A 17,589-nucleotide genomic window follows, 5' to 3' on the forward strand; every position below is an offset into this window, starting at 1 on the left:
CGGGTGGCTGGTGGGGCCTTGGACCGAGTCGTGCCTTTGTGGCCTCTGACCCGGTGCCGATCCTGTGCGGCTCCTTGGTTCACCGAGGAGCTGAGGGAAATGAAGTGCCGGAAAAGACGCCTGGAGAGTGGTTGGAGGGCCAGTCTCGCTGAATCTGATCGAACACTGGTAAGGTCGCATATTAAGACCTACCTAGTGGCGATAAAGACGGCAAAGTTTAATTACTTTTCCACCTCTATTGCGTCATCAGGGAATCGTCCGGCCGCCCTGCTTACGGTGACCCGCTCCCTGCTCCATCCGGGAGTGCAGGAGGATCCCTTGGAAGGCAGGCGGAGGATTTTGGACAATACCTGTATGACCAAATCGCTCAGATCCGGGGGGATTTGGACTCTGACTGGGTAGATCAGGGCAGAGTGACGAGGAATAGTCTTGAGAATGTTATCTGGGAGGAGTTTGATGCTGTGACTCCCGATGATGTGGACAGGATTTTGGGGAGACTTAGTGCGGCCACATGTTTACTGGACGCGTGTCCCTCCTGGTTGGTACTGGCTTCCCGGGAGGTTACACGAGGCTGGCTCCAGGGTGTTATCAATGCTTGGCTGAGTGAGGGCCACTTCCCCGCTGCCTTGAAAGAGGCGGTGGTGAGGCCTCTCCTCAAGAAGCCGTCCCTGGATCCGGCAATATTGGCCAACTACCATCCTGTCTCCAACCTTCGCTTCATGGCGAAGGTTGTGGAGAGTGTGGTCGCGCGACAGTTCCCACAATTCCTGGAGGAAACATCTTATCTAGATCCGTTCCAGTCAGGTTTCAGGTCTGGGCACAGCACGGAAACGGCATTGGTCGCGTTGGTTGATGATCTCTGGAGGGCTCGGGACAGGGGTTGCTCCTCTATCCTGGTCCTGTTAGATCTCTCAGCGGCTTTTGATACCATCGACCATGGTATCATGCTGCACCAGCTGGAAGAGTTGGGGGTGGGAGGCACCGTGTTGCGGTGGTTCTCCTCCTTTCTCTCCGACCGGTCGCAGTTTGTGTTGGCAGGGGGGCAGAGGTCGACCTCAAGGCCTCTCATCTGTGGAGTGCCGCAGGGATCGGTCCTCTCGCCCCTTCTGTTCAACATTTATGTAAAGCCGTTGGGCGAGATCATCCGTGGCTTCGGGGTGAGATACCACCAGTACGCTGATGACACCCAGCTGTACATCTCCACCCCAGGCCACCCCAACGATGCCCTTGAAGTGATGTCCCAGTGCCTGGAGGCTGTGCGGATCTGGATGGGGAGGAACAGGCTCAAGCTTAACCCTTCCAAGACTGAGTGGCTGTGGCTCCCGGCATCCCGATATAGTCAGTTGACTCCATCACTGACTATTGGGGGTGAGTCTTTGGCCCCCACAGAAAGGGCTCGCAATCTGGGAGTCCTCCTGGATATGCAGCTGTCCTTGGAGGAACATCTGACAGCTGTAACCAGGGGGACCTTTTGTCAGGTTCGCCTGATTCGCCAGTTGCGGCCCTTTCTTGATCGAGATTCCCTGTGCACAGTCACTCATGCCCTCGTCACCTCTCGCCTTGACTACTGCAACGCTCTCTACATGGGGCTCCCCTTGGGGAGCACCCGGAGGCTCCAACTGGTCCAGAATGCAGCAGTATGGGTAGTGACGGGAGCAGCATGGCGCTCCCATGTAACACCGCTCCTGCACGAGCTGCACTGGCTCCCGGTGGTCTTCCGGGTGCGCTTCAAGGTGCTGGTTATCACCTTTAAAGCGCTCCATGGCATCGGGCCTAGCTATCTTCGAGACCGCCTGCTGCTACCGACGACCTCCCATCGACCCGTGCGCTCCCACAGAGAGGGCCTCCTCGGGGTGCCATCAGCCAAACAGTGCAGGCTGGTGACCCCCAGGGGGAAGGCCTTCTCTGTGGGGGCACCCATCCTCCGGAATCAGCTGCCCCCAGTGATAAGGAGAATCCAAGACCTCAGTGCTTTCCACCGTGCCTTTAAAACCCACTTTTTCCAGCAAGCCGGGCTGGCTTAAGAAGAAACTTTAAATGTTTTAATTGGTTTGTATTTTTTAATTTTGGGCCAAATTTATATATATTTTAATTGTTTTTTAATATTTGTATTTTATGCTTTTTAATTCTGGCTGTACACCGCCCTGAGTCCTCAGGGAGAAGGGCGGTATATAAATTTAATAAAAACAAAAAACAAAACAAACTCCCAGAATCCCCCAGTCAGGATGCTTTCAGAGGGGACCACTACAACTCCCAGAATCCCCCAGTCTGGATGCTTTCAGAGGGGAGCAGTACAACTCCCAGAATCCCCCAGTCAGGATGCTTTCAGAGGGGAGAACTACAACTCCCAGAATCCCCCAGTTAGGATACTTTAAGAGGGGAGAACCTCAACTCCCAGAATCCCCCAGTCAGGATGCTTTCAGAGGGAAGCACTACAACTCCCAGAATCCCCCAGTCAGGATGCTTTCAGAGGGGAGAACTACAACTCCCAGAATCCCCCAGTCAGGATACTTTAAGAGGGGACCACTACAACTCCCAGAATCCCCCAGTCAGGATGCTTTCAGAGGGAAGCACTACAACTCCCAGAATCCCCCAATCACGATGCTTTAAGAGAGAAGCACTATAACTCCCAGAATCCCACAGTCAGGATGCTTTAAGATGGAAGCACTACAACTCCCAGAATCCCTTACTCAGGATGCTTTAAGAGGGGAGAACTACAACTCCCAGAATCCCTTACTCAGGATGCTTTAAGAGGGGAGAACTACAACTCCCAGAATCCCCCAGTCAGGATGCTTTCAGAGGGGAGCAATACAACTCCCAGAATCCCCCAATCACGATGCTTTAAGAGAGAAGCACTATAACTCCCAGAATCCCACAGTCAGGATGCTTTAAGATGGAAGCACTACAACTCCCAGAATCCCTTACTCAGGATGCTTTCAGAGGGGAGAACTACAACTCCCAGAATCCCCCAGTCAGGATGCTTTCAGAGGGGAGCACTACAACTCCCAGAATCCCCCGGTCAGGATGCTTTCAGAGGAGAGCACTACAACTCCCAGAATCCCCAGCCAGCACACTTTAAATCCATATCACATCAATGGCAACATTAATAAAAGTTTAACTGCAAGGGAGGATTTCTCACCCGCCTTCCCCCTTGGGAATCCCTTTCTTGCCCGCTATCCTGGTTTGTTCCAACTTAACAGGTGGTTTTTTAAACCTACTCCGAGTCCCATCATCCTTAACATTAAAAGTGAAATATTGAGGTGGATTTCTGGAAAGGTAGCCCATCCAGTGGTGGGATTCCGCCAGTCCGCACCCCTTCGGGAGAACCGGTTGTTCACTTTCTGAGCAGTTTGGCAAACTGGTTGTTGGAAGAAATCATTGGGGCAGAGAAGCGGTTGTTAAATCATTTGAATCCCACCACTGAGCCCATCTACCATGTCTTGTAAGCCAGCCAATGGAGGGGTAGTCTCCCCCTTACCCTGTCCATCCCCCTTCCTCTCCCCTGGGGCTTTGGGGTGAGCAGGGCTACTCCTAGTTAGTAGGACCCCAGCGGTGAGTTTGGGACAGGCTTAATGTCCAAGAAGGGCAGTCTCTTTAAGAACCAGGACAGAGAGCTTTTGACCCCTCCCTCTTTCCCCTCAATCCTCCCCCCCCACATTTAAAAAAGGGAGGGGCTGGAAAGGTAAGCGTGAGGGTTTCTGAAGAGCTTTCTGGTCCGAAGGAAGCCAATTCACTGGATCCGGATACCTGCCTGAGAATCCTGGTTACAATGGGGTCTATCCTCAACCGCTTCTGGAACGCGAAAGAAGGTAAAACTGGACCCTCTGGGAGGGGGTATTTTAGGTGGGGGGGTGCATGTGGGCTTTGCAGGGGGGATTGTGGTGCACCTTCCTTTTAAACTGGCAGGCCAGGGGTGCTTTCTGAGGATGACGGGTGGTGGAGTCTGGGGCATGGTGGTTTGTTGGATTAAAGAAGGACGCTGTGTGTTGAGAAGGTCTGGGTTTGACAGACTAGAGTGGAGTAGCTTTAAGTTGGGTTGAGCTGAATAGAATTGAATTGAGTAGGGTTGAGTAGGGTTGAGTTGAGTAGGTATTAGGTTTTTTTTGAGTAAGGTTGAATTGCGGCTCCCTAAGTGGCTCAGTGACTAAGATGCTGAGCTGGTGAATCCAAAAGGTCGCCGGTTCGAATCCTTGGTATAGGTCTTCTGTGTGACCAAGGGGGTTGGACTAGATGACCTCCAAGGGCCCTTCCAACTCTGTTACTGTTACTGATTAGGGTTTGGGTTGAGTAGTGTTGGCTTGGTAGGGTTGAGTTGGATGGAGTAGGAATGGTTAGAGTAGGGCTGGGTAGAGTAGGATTGAGTAGAGCAGGGTTGGGTTGAGTGGAATAGGGTTGGGTTAAGTTGGATAGATAGAAGAGAATTGAGTTGAGTAGGGTTGGGTTGAGTTATCTTGGGGTAGAGTTTCTTGGGATTGAGTTGGGTAAAGAAGGAATGGTTGGAGTAGGGCTGGGTAGAGTAGGATTGAGTAGAGCAGGGTTGGGTTGAGTGGAATAGGGTTGGGTTAAGTTGGATAGATAGAAGAGAATTGAGTTGAGTAGGGTTGGGTTGAGTTATGTTGGGGTAGAGTTTCTTAGGATTGAGTTGGGTAAAGAAGAATGGGTAGAGTAGGGTTGGGTAGAGTAGGATTGAGTAGAGCAGGGTTGGATTGAGTGGAATAAGGTTGGGTTAAGTTGGATAGATAGAAGAGAATTGAGTTGAGTAGGGTTGGGTTGAGTTATGTTGGGGTAGAGTTTCTTAGGATTGAGTTGGGTAAAGAAGGAACGGGTAGAGTAGGGTTGGGTAGAGTCAGTATTAATTGTGTAACTGCACAATGGATGTGAGGACCACTAGCCGTCTTCTCCTTTCCTAGGAGGAAACCAAATGGGAATGGAGCAGAAACCAGGTTAATAATCGGGGAGAAAGCTGGTTTATTGTCAGGTGGGAAGCTGTGAGACCTGGAAGCCTTGGAGATTTGAGGCTCCAGGGGAGTTGGGGGGGGGGAAGAGTGTAGAGGGAAGAAGACACGTAGCCAAAACAAAATTCTCCCTAGAAGGTCAAGGCCGAGGGCCCTGCAGCTGTGCGGAGGAGATTGGGAAGAGAGCTTCTGTTCCGGGCGGGGCCTGATTGGACGTGTGGGAGACCTTAGGTGGCGGAGGGGCCCGGACTGTCTTTGGGGTGGGGAAAATCCCGCTTTTCCCAGCTGTGCCAACATGAGGCCTCCAACAAAAGTTAGCTTTGGGGAATTTCAAGCCTCGGAGTTTGGTTTTTACTTGGGACCCTGAGAGCAGCTGGTGGCACAGGTTCCCTTCTTGGAGTGTAAATGATGGTTTGTTGCAAAGACACCCACAACAAGCCACACCTCTGTGTGTGTGTATAGAGGCGCATGGAACTCAATTCCCAGAATTCTTTGCACTAGCAAGCTGAACATCTGGAGGGAGTCAGAGCTTAATGGGTGGCCAAAGCTGGCTGATGGTGGCTTACTTAGTAAATCAGGGTTCCTTAACTTGGTTGTGTGAAAAATTGGGTGGTTGTGTTGTGGAGGAAAATAGGAGAATAAAGGAATATTATGCGTATATATTTGGTTCCTCGAATAACTTATAAAAGTAATAAACCAGGATTTTAAAAAGTCTAATCACTTTAATAACATAAATTAGTATCCAGCCATCTCTCTCTCTCTCCTTCCATCCATCCTATCTATCCCTCTGTCCACTTATCCGTCCGCTTCTTTCTATTTATCTGTGCCCATCACAAATCGCATCCGAATTTTGAACACGGGGACACCACAGCCTGTGAGTAAGGGTTGCAACGTCGGTCACTAAAGGAACAGTCATAAGTCGAGGCTTGCATCACCTTTTCCAAGAGTCCTGGGGAAAATCACGCAGGATGGTTCCCACAAGGGTGAAGGAAACCCATTTCTCTGGTTTTGAACCTTCACAAGACAGATGGGGAGGGGGCCTTCCTTACTAGGGGGTCCCAAGTGGGGGGGCAGCTCTAATTTCAAAGCCCATCATCCCTAAATGAGGGAGGGTCAGCGCATCATAAGAACACCCTCTATTTGTCTCCCACTCTCTTTTCTTTCTTTCTTTCTTTCTTTCTTTCTTTCTTTCTTTCTTTCTTTCTTTCTTTCCTTTCTCTTTTCTTTCTCTCTCTTTCTCTGTTTTTCTCCTCTCTCTCTCTCTCCCTCCCTCTCTCTGTTTCCTTTCTCTCTCTTTCTCTCTCTCTTTCTCTCTCTTTGTCTGTCTGTCTGTCTCCTCTCTTCTTTTTCTCTTTCTTTCTTCTTTCTTTCTCTCTCTCCTCTCTCTTTTTCTTTCTCTCTCTCCATCTCTCTCTGTGTGTCCTCTCCCTCTCTCTTCTTTTTCTCTCTCTTTCTCTTTCTCTCTTTTTCTCTTTCTCTCTCTCTGTCTCTCCATTCTCTCTCTTTTCTTCTTTCTCTTTTCTTTTCCTTTCTCTTTCCCTGTCTCTTTCTCTTTGGGTATGTGTCTTCTTTCTCTCTCCCTTTTCTTTCTTTCTCTTTCTCTCTCTTTTCTTTTCTTTCTCTTTTCTTTCACTTTCACTTTCTCTGTCTTTCTCTCTCTTTTCTCTCTTCTTTCTATTTAACCTGTCTAAATTTAAAGCCTGGTGGGTTAGGGAATTTTATTTCGAGCAGAGGATTTGAGGGCTCTTCTAGTGAAATACCTCCGGACCCTCTCTAATGAACGGATGTCTGAAACACAGTCAGGGTTCCAGGCAGGTGAGCAATATTCAAGGGTAGGTCTGGCAAAGGTTTTATATGCCCTAGTTTGAAGATTAGCATTACCAGAGAGAAAACTTCGTAAAATAAGATTGTTAGTCTTGTATTTTAATGTCTGATGTTCGTGTGTTTTTGTTTTTGTCTCTTGACTTCTTTTGGTATTGTGTGTTTGGTTTTAAAATGTAAAATACGCAATAAAAATTATTTTAAAAAAATGTGGCTGTGAGGAGGAGGAGGAGGAAGAAGAAAAGGAAGGAAGGAAGGAAGGAAGGAAGGAAGGAAGGAAGGAAGGAAGGAAGGAAGGAAGGAAGGAAGGAAGGAAGGAAGGAAGGACTGGGCAGTCCTTGGTGCTCTCTGAGCATTGGTATTTTCTTGCAGACATCTCATGACCCAACTAGGGAACATCATCCGTGCTAGAAGGGGGAGGGGCTTGCAGGGAGGAAGAGGAGTAGTCGTAGTATGAAGGCCTCCCAGCCTCTTAAGTTGCTTAAATCCGTCGGTGTCTCTTGCCAGGTGGACTGTTTGACTTCTGCTTCCCCCCCTCCTCTCTCTCCCCCCACAGAAGGCTCGGAAAGCCTCTCCTCCACCTCGAGGCCGAGTGGAGAAGTCCAGCCCACCACGCCGATTTCTCTGGCTGTGACACCTGGCTTCGCCTTGCAGGGTCTCCCACAGGAGGCCGAGCAGACCGATCCCTCCTGGCCCCCCAGTGGTCTTGAGTCTGAGGATGATAACAGCCTCAGCGCCAGCCCTTTAGAGGAGCACGAGCATTTGTTGCCTTCCTTCAAAGACAAAATCGGAGGTTTCCCGAAAAGACGGTTGCGAGCCTGGCCCTTTGCTTGTCCCCTTACCACCATCCTTAGGCCTCCTTCTGAGCTTCAGGGTGTGTTTGAAGTGAGCCCCGCCGAGGCAGGTGGACCTGGTGGGCTTCAAAGACAGCCACTTACGTCCACTCCGCTGGATGGCGTGAAGACCCTGGAGAGCAATCTGCTTCTCCCCCTTCGTCATAGCCTCCTTTTCAAGGCAGAATCCATGGAGTTAACGCCCTTCCCACAAGGAGTAGCTGATGGTGCCGCCAGCGGAAGGCCAGAGGAGAAGACCCTCTCCTTCTTTTCCGAGAAGGAGAGGGTCTTTGCGTCGCTCCTGGAATCGAAGGGGCCTCTTTCGGAACAAGACGTTATCCGAGCAGGTTCCGAGACAACCCAAGACTATCTCACTGCCTGTCTGGAGTCAGAAGTCGAAGTGGAGGGAGCGTCAACTTTTGACCTGGGCAACAGCGAGGACCGTGCTATGCTGGCATTTTCCAAGGCAAAACCTGACTCTCAGTCTTTCCTGGCACTGAGCAAAACCCCAGAGAACATCCTTGCAGAAGACAATGGGGCCCTGCTCGATGCCTCAGCTCAGTTGCCCCAAGAATCTCCTCTGCTCCACCCAGATGGGGAGGGAGGAACCGAACTGCAGATCTGGAGTGTTACCCGCAAACCTCCGGCGGAAGGTAAGATCTCCCGTTTTCTCCCCATTCAACAATTACGGATGGTTCTCAATTTACGACTGTTTGTTTAGTGACCGAAGGGAGTTTGGGACTGATTCTCATACTCAACACCCTGTGGTCATGTGATCGAAGTTGGCTCATATTTATGATTTATCACACAATCCCCTTTTGAGACCTTCCGACAATGCCAAAACTGGATTCGTTTAACGACCGTGTTACTCACTGAACAACTGCAATGGTTCTCTTAAGAAGAGTGGCAGGGAAGGTTGTAAAATGGAACCAAATTCACTTAACAACCATCTCGCGTAGCAACAGAAACTGATGCAATTGTGGTCATAAGTTGAGGACTAGCTGTAACATTGGGGATAAATATTAGAGCTGTGTATATCAAAGGTGTACAGAGACACTTCGAAATATGACCGCTCACTTAGTGACCATTCAAAGTTAGAATTGGACCTGCTTCCAAACCTCCAAACCTCTTAAAGTCTCTGTGGTCACATATCACCATTTTGGACAGTCAGTAGCTGATCTGCTTTTATGACCGTTTGCATCTTTCCCTGATCACTAAACCCTGATTTACAATGTTTTTGCTGAAATTGACGTTTTCAGTCAATCCTGCCTCATATCAACCAGTGGGTTCGCTTAATGACTGCTGTGTTTGCTAAACGACCACAGGAGTGGCTTAACGAGTGCAAGAGTCACTTAATGACCGCAGCAATGGCTTAATGACAACAGCAGTCGCTTAACGATTGCAGCCATGGCTGAAATACAGCAGTTTACAGCAGTTGGAAAAGGAGACCTCCGTTAGAATACCCTAAAATATCTTTTTGCAGGATCTTCCAACGATTCTGAAAGCAACGAAGGATCTCTCCCGGAATGGGAAGAGCCGAACTTTGAAGAACCACGGACAGCTCACTCGGTGCAGGTGTGGCCCTCGCAGACCGAAATGGGTGGACTTCAATTCCCAGAATTCCCTAGTCAGTGGCACCTGAGGTGGGCTGGGCTGAGACAGAGAGGCTCAAAGTCACTCAGCTTGCGGGACTAGAACTCCCTGTCACCTGGTGATTGGCCCAACGTCACACGACCCACAATTGCAAAGACGGGAGGGTTGATGGGAAGATGCACAATAAAATAAATAAACAAAAGACCTTTTCAAAAACGATCTCAGACGTTAATCGAGGCCAGCTAAGTGCCTTTTCGGGAAGGTAAAGAGAAGTTTTGGGGAGAGCATAAAAACTCTTTTTCACCCAAAGGGATCCGCTTAGTAGTAAGGGATGAGTAAAGAGATTTGCTTTTATGCAGGCCCAGCTGACGAATTCCCTGGGGACTGACGAGGAGGCCATTAGGAAACCGAAACTAAGCCAGAGCGAGAAAAAAGCTCGAAAGGTAATTCCCTTCCTCCCTCCTTTCTTTCCTCCCTTCCACAACACTCCCTCCCTTTTTCCTCCTTTCCTTCCCTCTTTCCCTCCCTCCCTGCCCTCCTCCCTCCCTCCTCCCCTCCCACTTCCCCTCCCTCCTTCCCTCCCCTCCCCCTTCCATCCTTCCTTCCCTCCCTCCCTCCCTCCTTCCTTCCTTTCTCACAAATCACTCAAGGCGGTGAACCTATCTAGCATACATCCTTCCTCCTATTTTCTCCAAAACAACAATCCTGCAAGGTAGGTTGGGCTTTCAGAGAGGGACTGGCCCAAAATCACCCAGCTAGATTTCTTGCTTAAGTGGAACTAGAACTCATGGTCTCCTGGTGATTGAATCAAAATCAACCAACCTCCTTTCATACTTAAGGTGGAACTATAATTCACCGTCTCCTGTTGATTGGCTCAAAGCCACGCAACTCTCTTTCGTGCCTGACACTAGAACTCGCCACTTTTATTAAGAGTGTTTATCTAGAGTTTGCTAGTTTCCTGATCTGGTCTACCTCAAAGGGCTGGCAAGGTGAAAGTCTTCCACTCATTGTAGTAAGCATCAGCCACAGAGCGCCTAGGAACAACTCCAATTTTTGGGGTGTAAATATCTCTCTTGCCCTTTCTTTGGTTTTGGACTGAGAAGTTAAGTTCTCTCAAGAGGTCAGAAGAAGACTTCTGCATGGTTCATACCAGAAACATCTTGTGGTCTCCAGAATTTGCCAGAGTTCATGGTCCACCATGTCTTGAAGAAGACCGAACCTCAAGATGGCCTTCCGTGGAAGCAAGGGGTTGGTCTACAGGACCTCAACTGTAGCTTTGGATGGGAGAAGGTCCCTCCTTCTCCTGGTTCTTCAACCAGCTCTTTAGTTGACCTACAAGCTTCTTCTGTGGTTTTTGAGGGTGTTGTGAGTTCCTCTCTCCATGGTGTGGTTGAGAGCCCATCAACATGATGCTGATGGGCTGTGTGTGGTGGTCTTCTTTGCCCCCAGGCCATGTCCAAGCTGGGTCTGCAGCAGATCCACGGCGTGACCAGGATAACCATCCGTAAATCCAGGAATATCTTGCTTGCCATCACCAATCCGGATGCCTTCAAAAGTCCAGCTTCTGACTCCTACATTGTCTGGTGATCTGGAAAGAGGGAAGAGGATCTGGGGGGAGGGGGAAGTCTTTGATGACTGAAGAGGGAGGGAGGGAGGGAGGAAAGAGAGATAGGTCGATGGGTGGAAAGAAGGAAGGGAGGAAGAATGATGAAAGGTAGGAAGGGGAAGGAAGGAAGGGAGGGAGGGAGGGAGGGAGGGAGGGAAGGAAGGGAGGGAAGGAAGGGAAAAGAAGGGGGAATGGCAAGGAAGAAGGGACAAAGGAAGAGAGAAAGGGAAGGAGAAAGGAACAAAAGAAGGAAGGAGAGATAGGATAAGGGAGGGAAGGAAGGAGTGGAAGGAAGGAAGGAAGGAGTAATGAAGCAAAGGGGGGAAGGAAGGAAGGAGAGAAGGATTGATGGAGGAAATGAAGGTGAAAGGGAAGCAGGAAGGAATGAAACAAGGAAGGAGATATAGGATTAGGGAGGGAGGGAGGAAGGGAGGAGAAAGAAATGAAAGAAGGAAGTAGGAAGGAGAGGAGAAGGATGGATGGATGGAAGGAAGGAAGGAGATAGGGAAGGGGAAGGAGAAATAGTGGGAGGGAGGAAGGGAGGAAAGAGCTTGGAAAGATTCTATTGGATAACTGAAGAGGGTGGGAGGGAGGAAGGGAGGGAGGAAAAATGGAAAAGAAGGAAGAACGGAGCGAGGGAGCGAGGAGGGACAAAAGCAAGAAAGAATGAAAGGGAGGGAGGAGAGAAAGGAAGGAGAGAGAGACAGAGGGAGGGAGGAAGGATAGGGTGAGAAGGAAGCAAGGAGGGAGGGAGAGGGAGAGGAGGAAGGAGGAAGGAGGAGAGGGAGGGAAGGCTGCAAGGAGAAGGGGAGGGGAAAACGAAAGAGGGGAAAAAGAAAGGGAGGAGAAAGGGAGGAAGGAAGGAAAGTGGATGAGAGGGAAGGCAGGAAAGGGGAAAGGGAAGCGAGGGAGGGAGAGAGCAGGTGAGAGAGAGGGAGGGAGGGAGAGAGAGACTGACTGACTGACTGACTGGACGGACATTCTCATTTTTAACACCAGTAGTCCTCAACTTATGCCTACAACTGAACTCAAAACTTCCATTGGGAAGTAAGACAACCGTTGCCTCAGATATTACGCCAGTCACTGCAGTTGTTAAGAGAGAGTCACAATGGGACTTCCGGTGGTTCCATGATCACCGAACGGACACTCTTTTAGGAGCTCCAGCCCTGTGATTTAATTAGCCGCTAGAACAGCGAAAACCGGCTGTTCAGCGGCTTGAAAATCTCCCCCTGGGAAAAAGGGAGAGAGAAGAGCTGAAGGGTCTGGGTAGAGCTCCCCTAGACCCCCAGGTTTTTTTTTTTAAGCCTGGGGGTTGCAGGGTGAGCTCCCTGTAAGCCCTTCATTGCTCCGAATCCGGGACGAGTCTGCTTCATGCAGACGAAGGCATCGCGTCCACACCAGCAACACAATTTTAAGGATTTAAAGAATTTGGACTTTGGGTGCTGGCAGAGCAAATCGGGAGAACAAAAAAAAAACCAAAAACCCGCAAGTAACAAACAGGAGGAAATTAATCAGAGGATTTTGATTCGGGAGGACAAAGAGGCTGTCAGGATTGAAATGGAGCTTGGCACAATTGAAACACAGGTCTTGGCAGACGCTTCCACTCAATTAATAGAAAAGCAACAAGTAGACTCTTTATTGCAAACTGATAAACTTTATGGCAACAATTCTTGGCTTTATAGACAAAGGAATGAACTGATTGAGCATACAAGTAAGAAGAGTCGAAATGGGGGTTCTAAACCAGAGAAAATGATTTCAAGAAGAGAGCGAGCTTTCAACATACATCAACCTCAAATCAAAATCTAAAAATTTTCGAAAATAAAACTAGGGGGAGGAGCAATGTTGAAAGAATTATTGAAGAAGAAGGACTGGAAAAAATATAGAAAGAAGGCAAGAATAGAAGATTAAGTCTTTTTGGGAGGAGGATTTTTGTAATAAATTGAAAATCTTAATTAAATTGGTATTTTTAAAGGTTATTCTAAGACAATGATATAAAGGAAGTGTTTTCTTACAATTAGTTTTGGATATAAAAACGATGGCTTCTTAAAAGTTATGGAGGTATTAAAATGGTTAATTGAAAATTTGAAGGATATCTTCCTGCAGGTTTTGAAATTTATATCTTGTGAAATGAATTAAGAATGTTTCATTGATGTATTAAGAGATTTTTAAAATGTTTAACATAAAATTATAGTATCTTAAAAGGTATACGAGAGGAAATGTTTAAGGTTTTAAAATGTCCAATTTTATGCAGGATTAAAGAGGATAAATGTTAAATTTAGAATCTTATTAGGGAGTAATGCTGAAAAAGAATGGTGTTTGAGGGTGTGGAAATGAAGCTTATCCATGATTTTTAATGTTTGTAATATTGTTAAATTATTGGATTACACATCAAGAAAAAGGTCTTTATATTTAGGAAGAATGAATTTAATTCAATTAATTTTGAGAATTTATAAAAGGGAAGTTAATGAATTTGAGTAAGGGGAGTTAAAGAGTGTGTGGGAGTTTTGAATTTTGTAGTTAGTATATATTAGCTTTTGTTTGTTAAATGTTATACCCTGTTTTCGCTCTTGGAAGTCGGGGGGTGGGGTGGGGAGGGAGGGACAAAGGTTGGGTTGGGATAAAAGTGTTGAATAGATAAATGTTTTAACAGAAAAGTAAAAGTGGGGGAAATGTAATAATAAATGAAATGATAATATTAGATATGATGAGTATTGGAGGAGTAAGATGGAAAAAAGATGTATTCAGATGATATATTGACTGATTGATTATATATTGTATGTTTGTTTATAAAATAAAAAACTTTTCAATTAAAAAAAAAGAGAGAGAGTCACAATGGTCCTTAAGCGAATCCGGCTTCCCCATTGACTCTGCTGTCCGAAAGGTCTCCAATGGGGGTTCAGGCAACCCCCGGGGGTCACCGCAACCGCCATAAACACGAGTCCGTTGCCAAGTTGTCTGAATTTGGATTACGGGAATGCCGCGACGGTCATAAGCGTGGAAAAACATGGTCTTAGCTCACTTTTTCATTGCTCTTCTACCTTTGGTTGCTAAACGAATGGTTGTACATTGAGGACTTCCTATGTTGTGATAGATTGGCATCTGCCTTTCTTGACTGGAGAGACCAAGAGATTGTCTTCTTCTCACCTCAGTGGGAGAATTCAGATTGGAAATGGAGGTTTAGGGAAGTGGTCCTCTCAAATTCCTGGTTGAAGGACCTGGCCTCTTGGTAGAACATGGAAGGGTCTTCTAGGCCAACCATCTGGGACTCGTTGGAGAATGTCTTATTGGGTGTCTTCTTCTGAAGACAAGCCAAAGCCAGGTCTCCTTCTCCTCCAGAATGGAGAAAGATCTAAAATCCCTCCGTTGTTTTCTGCTGCAGGTGGAAAACCTCTCCCAACAGGTCTACAAAGAGGCGGCGGAGAAGTTCAAAGTTCCTATGGATCACTCAACCTTGATCAATGAATCTGGTTCAGTCTTCACCATCATCAAGGAGAGTGAGGAAGAGGAGGAGGTAAGGAGACCCAGATGTCAACCTTCTCCAGACTTGAGCTGGAGGTGGGGGTGGAAAGGAGGGAAGCCCAAGAGGAATGAGTACCTTCATGATGTTCTCCTTGGAGGTCCACCTCCTAGGAGGTCCAAGGGGAGTAGACTTCTCGGGAGCCAGGCTATTAACCCATGGAGCACAATTCTTGCCTATAATATCTTGCTTGGACCGAGAATGGGGACTCTTCTCTGGTCTCCTCCATCTCTAGGACCAGATGAGTTGTCCACTATGGATGATGCCAATATTGGTGGCATCTCCAACCTAGATGCTGTGGTCAGGTGTCTCTCAGATACGTAGGGACTACTCTACATAGAAGGACCCAAAATTCCTAGGGCTGGGGGGGAGGGACGTCTAGTCCAACCTTCTGCCCAAGATAGGAGACTTCATACCATCCCTCATCTGAGCTTTGGGGGTCCTTTCTAAGGCCACAAGTCCATGCCAACCTCTTGAGGGACGATCTCTTGGTAGCTTCTTAAGCCAGCTCCATGTTCTTTCTAAAGATGCTAAGCTTGGATTTCAGGTTGCTGGGACACCATAAAGTGTTGGAGAAGTCATCCCATGGTGGGGTAGGTCTACTGGAACCTTACTCCATTGTTACTATAATTATTATTATGGTTTGCTGGAAAGTCAGCCAGAGGTTGAGGTGGGATCTGGGATTTGGATTCACCTCTTGAAGTCCACCTTACATGATGGTCCCTCTTCTTTCTTTCTTTCTTTCTTTCTTTCTTTCTTTCTTTCTTTCTTTCTTTCTTTCTTTCTTTCTTTCTTTCTTTCTTTCTTTCTTTCTTCCTTCCTTCCTTCCTTCCTTCCTTCCTTCCTTCCTTTCTTTCCTGCCTGCATTTATTTCTGTATTTCCTTCCTCCCTCCCTTCCCAGGTGGACGAAACGGGTCTGGAGGTGAGGGATATTGAATTGGTCATGGCTCAGGCCAATGTCTCCCGCCCAAAAGCCATCTGAGCCCTCCGAAACAACAACAACGACATCATCAGTGCCATAATGGTGAGTGCTTGAGGGCAGCAGCCGTCCCTCCTCTGCTGTGGTGGAAGGTAGCCTGGATTCCCAGCAGGAAAAGAGGGAGGGAGGGAGGGAGGGAGGGAGGGGCTGCATTCCAGAGGAGGGAGTGCCAGGTTTTGAGAGTTTGGTTGAGAGGGAGAGAATTTACAAGGCTCCGTCCCAGCAGTTCCCAGACTATATCCCTAGGGAGTCTTATATGAGCAGTTCTCGACTTATGTCGGTTCAGTTAATGTCCGTTCCAAGTTTGAACGGCATGGAAGAAAGGGACTTAGGACTGTTTTCCCCACTCATGACCAACAGAGAGTCCCCACCGTCATGAGACCAAAACTCGGATGTTTGGCAACTCACTCGTATTTATGACAGTCGCAGCATCCCAGGGGGCAGGGGTCACATGATCTCCCTTTTGTGACCTTTTGACCAACAAGGTGAAGGCGGACGCCATATTCACTTAAGAACCGTGTGACTAACTTAACGACTGCACTTAACTGCAGGCAAGGAAGGTTGTAAAATGGGACAAAACTCACTTAACAAACATCTCGCTTAGCGACAAGAATTTTGGGGTCAATTGTGGTCCTATTTCCACCACTACCTATAGAAATGATAGAAATGAATAGAATACAATAGAATAGCATTACTATATTATATATTATATTATGAAAGGGACACGGTGGCTCAGTGGCTAAGATGCTGAGCTTGTCGATCGAAAGGTCGGCAGTTCAGTGGTTCGATTCCCTAGTGCTGCGTAACGGGGTCAGCTCCCATTACCTGTCACAACTTCTGCCAACTTAGCAGTTCGAAAGCAGGTAAAAAATGCAAGTGGAAAAATACTTTACCTTATATTATATTATAGTGTATTAGTATAGTGTAGTATATACTGTGCTTCCCCCAAAATAAGACCCTGTCTTATATTTTTTTTGAACCCCAAAATAAGCGCTTGGCCTTATTTTGGGGGAGGTCTTATTATTTTGGGGCACTTGTCGCCTTACCTGATTTCCAGCTTTTCCTCCTTAATCCCAACCAGAGGAAATGGTGGGGACTGGATGCACATGCAGTTAAATATTTTCGGGGAGGGCTTATTTTCATGGGGGGGGCTTATTTTAGTGCATGTGCTCAAAATCCTGATTGGGCTTGTTATCAGGGGATGCCTTATTTTTGGGAGAAACTCAGTAGTATAGTATGTATAATATTTTATATTCTTATAGATTATAGAATATAACTAGCAACAGTGCTAGAAGGGGCTGGAGTTTGTGGGGAGGAGGAGGAACAGGAGGGGAGGAAGAAGAGGAAGAGGAGGATTTGGGGGGGGCGTTCCTTGGTGCTTTCTGAGCTTGGTGAGTATTTCTTGCAGACGTTTCATGACCCAAGTAGGTAACATCATCAGTACTAGAAGGGAACTGGGTTGGGTGTCTGTATATATTTAGTCCCTTCTAGCACTGATAATGTTTCCTAGCTTTGTCCTGAGACATCTGCACAAAAAACAGCCAGCTCAGAGAGCAACAAAGACCCCACACTCCTCCTCCTCCTCCTCCTCTTCTTCCTCCTCCTCTTCCTCTTCCTCCACCTCCTCCTCCTCCTCCCAAACCCCATCCCCCTTGTAGCACTGAAGATGTTCCCTAGTTGGGTCATGAGACGTCTGCATTAAAACCTTCCAGCTCAGAGAGGTCCAAAGACCCAACGGTCCTTCTTTCTCTTCCTCCTCCTTCCTTGCAGCACTGATGATGTTGCCTAGCTGGGTCACGAAATGTCTGTGACAACTCCACCCCTCCACCCTCCCCAGTTCCTAGACCTGATGCTTCTCTTCTTCCCCTTCTGTCTTCCAGGAGCTGATCATGTAGTGACCGGTGGGGTGACGCCCAGCCCAGACCACCCTCCCCCTGCCTCAGTTTCCACCCCACCCATTTTTGTATAGATGACCAGTTTCCCGTAGCTGATACAGCTGTTAGGATGCAAAGATTTTACTCCCTGATTTTTCTACACGAAGTATGCTTTCACTTAATAAATAGTATATTCACTTTTGCTACACCCGGACTCCGTCTCTCTGTCCTTTGCAGGAGGGGGGAGGGCCTTCGAAGGTGCCGAGTGTCAGTCCTTGACTTACAACAGTCTAGTTTGACTTTGTTCTATTACTTGTGCTTGCATAATGTTGAATTCCAATATTGCGTGATCACTTGTCCCCAAGGTTCCTGTAGCTTCAACACCTTCTATCATTTCATCTCCGTTAGTG

The 17,589-nt window shown here is 47.7% G+C and overlaps 1 protein-coding gene across 1 annotated transcript; it reads left to right on the plus strand.

Moving 5' to 3' along the window:
- Positions 1–6,739: 6,739 nt before the first annotated feature.
- On the plus strand, positions 6,740–17,331 carry LOC148114406 (uncharacterized). The gene is made up of 7 exons (XM_087893696.1): positions 6,740–6,770; positions 7,333–8,262; positions 9,093–9,184; positions 9,562–9,645; positions 14,188–14,319; positions 15,228–15,350; positions 17,186–17,331. Exons 1-6 carry the CDS (start codon positions 6,740–6,742, stop codon positions 15,306–15,308), a joined length of 1,350 nt encoding a protein of 449 aa, XP_087749822.1. The 3' UTR covers positions 15,309–15,350; positions 17,186–17,331.
- The last annotated feature ends 258 nt before the right edge of the window (positions 17,332–17,589 follow it).

The sequence above is a fragment of the Pantherophis guttatus genome, chromosome 4 (genome assembly GCF_059756535.1).
Source record: "Pantherophis guttatus breed Tessera chromosome 4, ASM5975653v1, whole genome shotgun sequence".
NCBI classification, from domain to species: domain Eukaryota; kingdom Metazoa; phylum Chordata; class Lepidosauria; order Squamata; family Colubridae; genus Pantherophis; species Pantherophis guttatus.

Excerpts from the sequence above, each read along its gene's own strand:
- LOC148114406 (XM_087893696.1), top strand. The coding sequence starts at position 6,740 with ATGTCTGAAACACAGTCAGGGTTCCAGGCAG. Across the intron at positions 9,185-9,561 it reads GGACAGCTCACTCGGTGCAG|GCCCAGCTGACGAATTCCCT; the intron begins GTGTGGCCCTCG and ends GCTTTTATGCAG. Across the intron at positions 14,320-15,227 it reads AGAGTGAGGAAGAGGAGGAG|GTGGACGAAACGGGTCTGGA; the intron begins GTAAGGAGACCC and ends CTCCCTTCCCAG.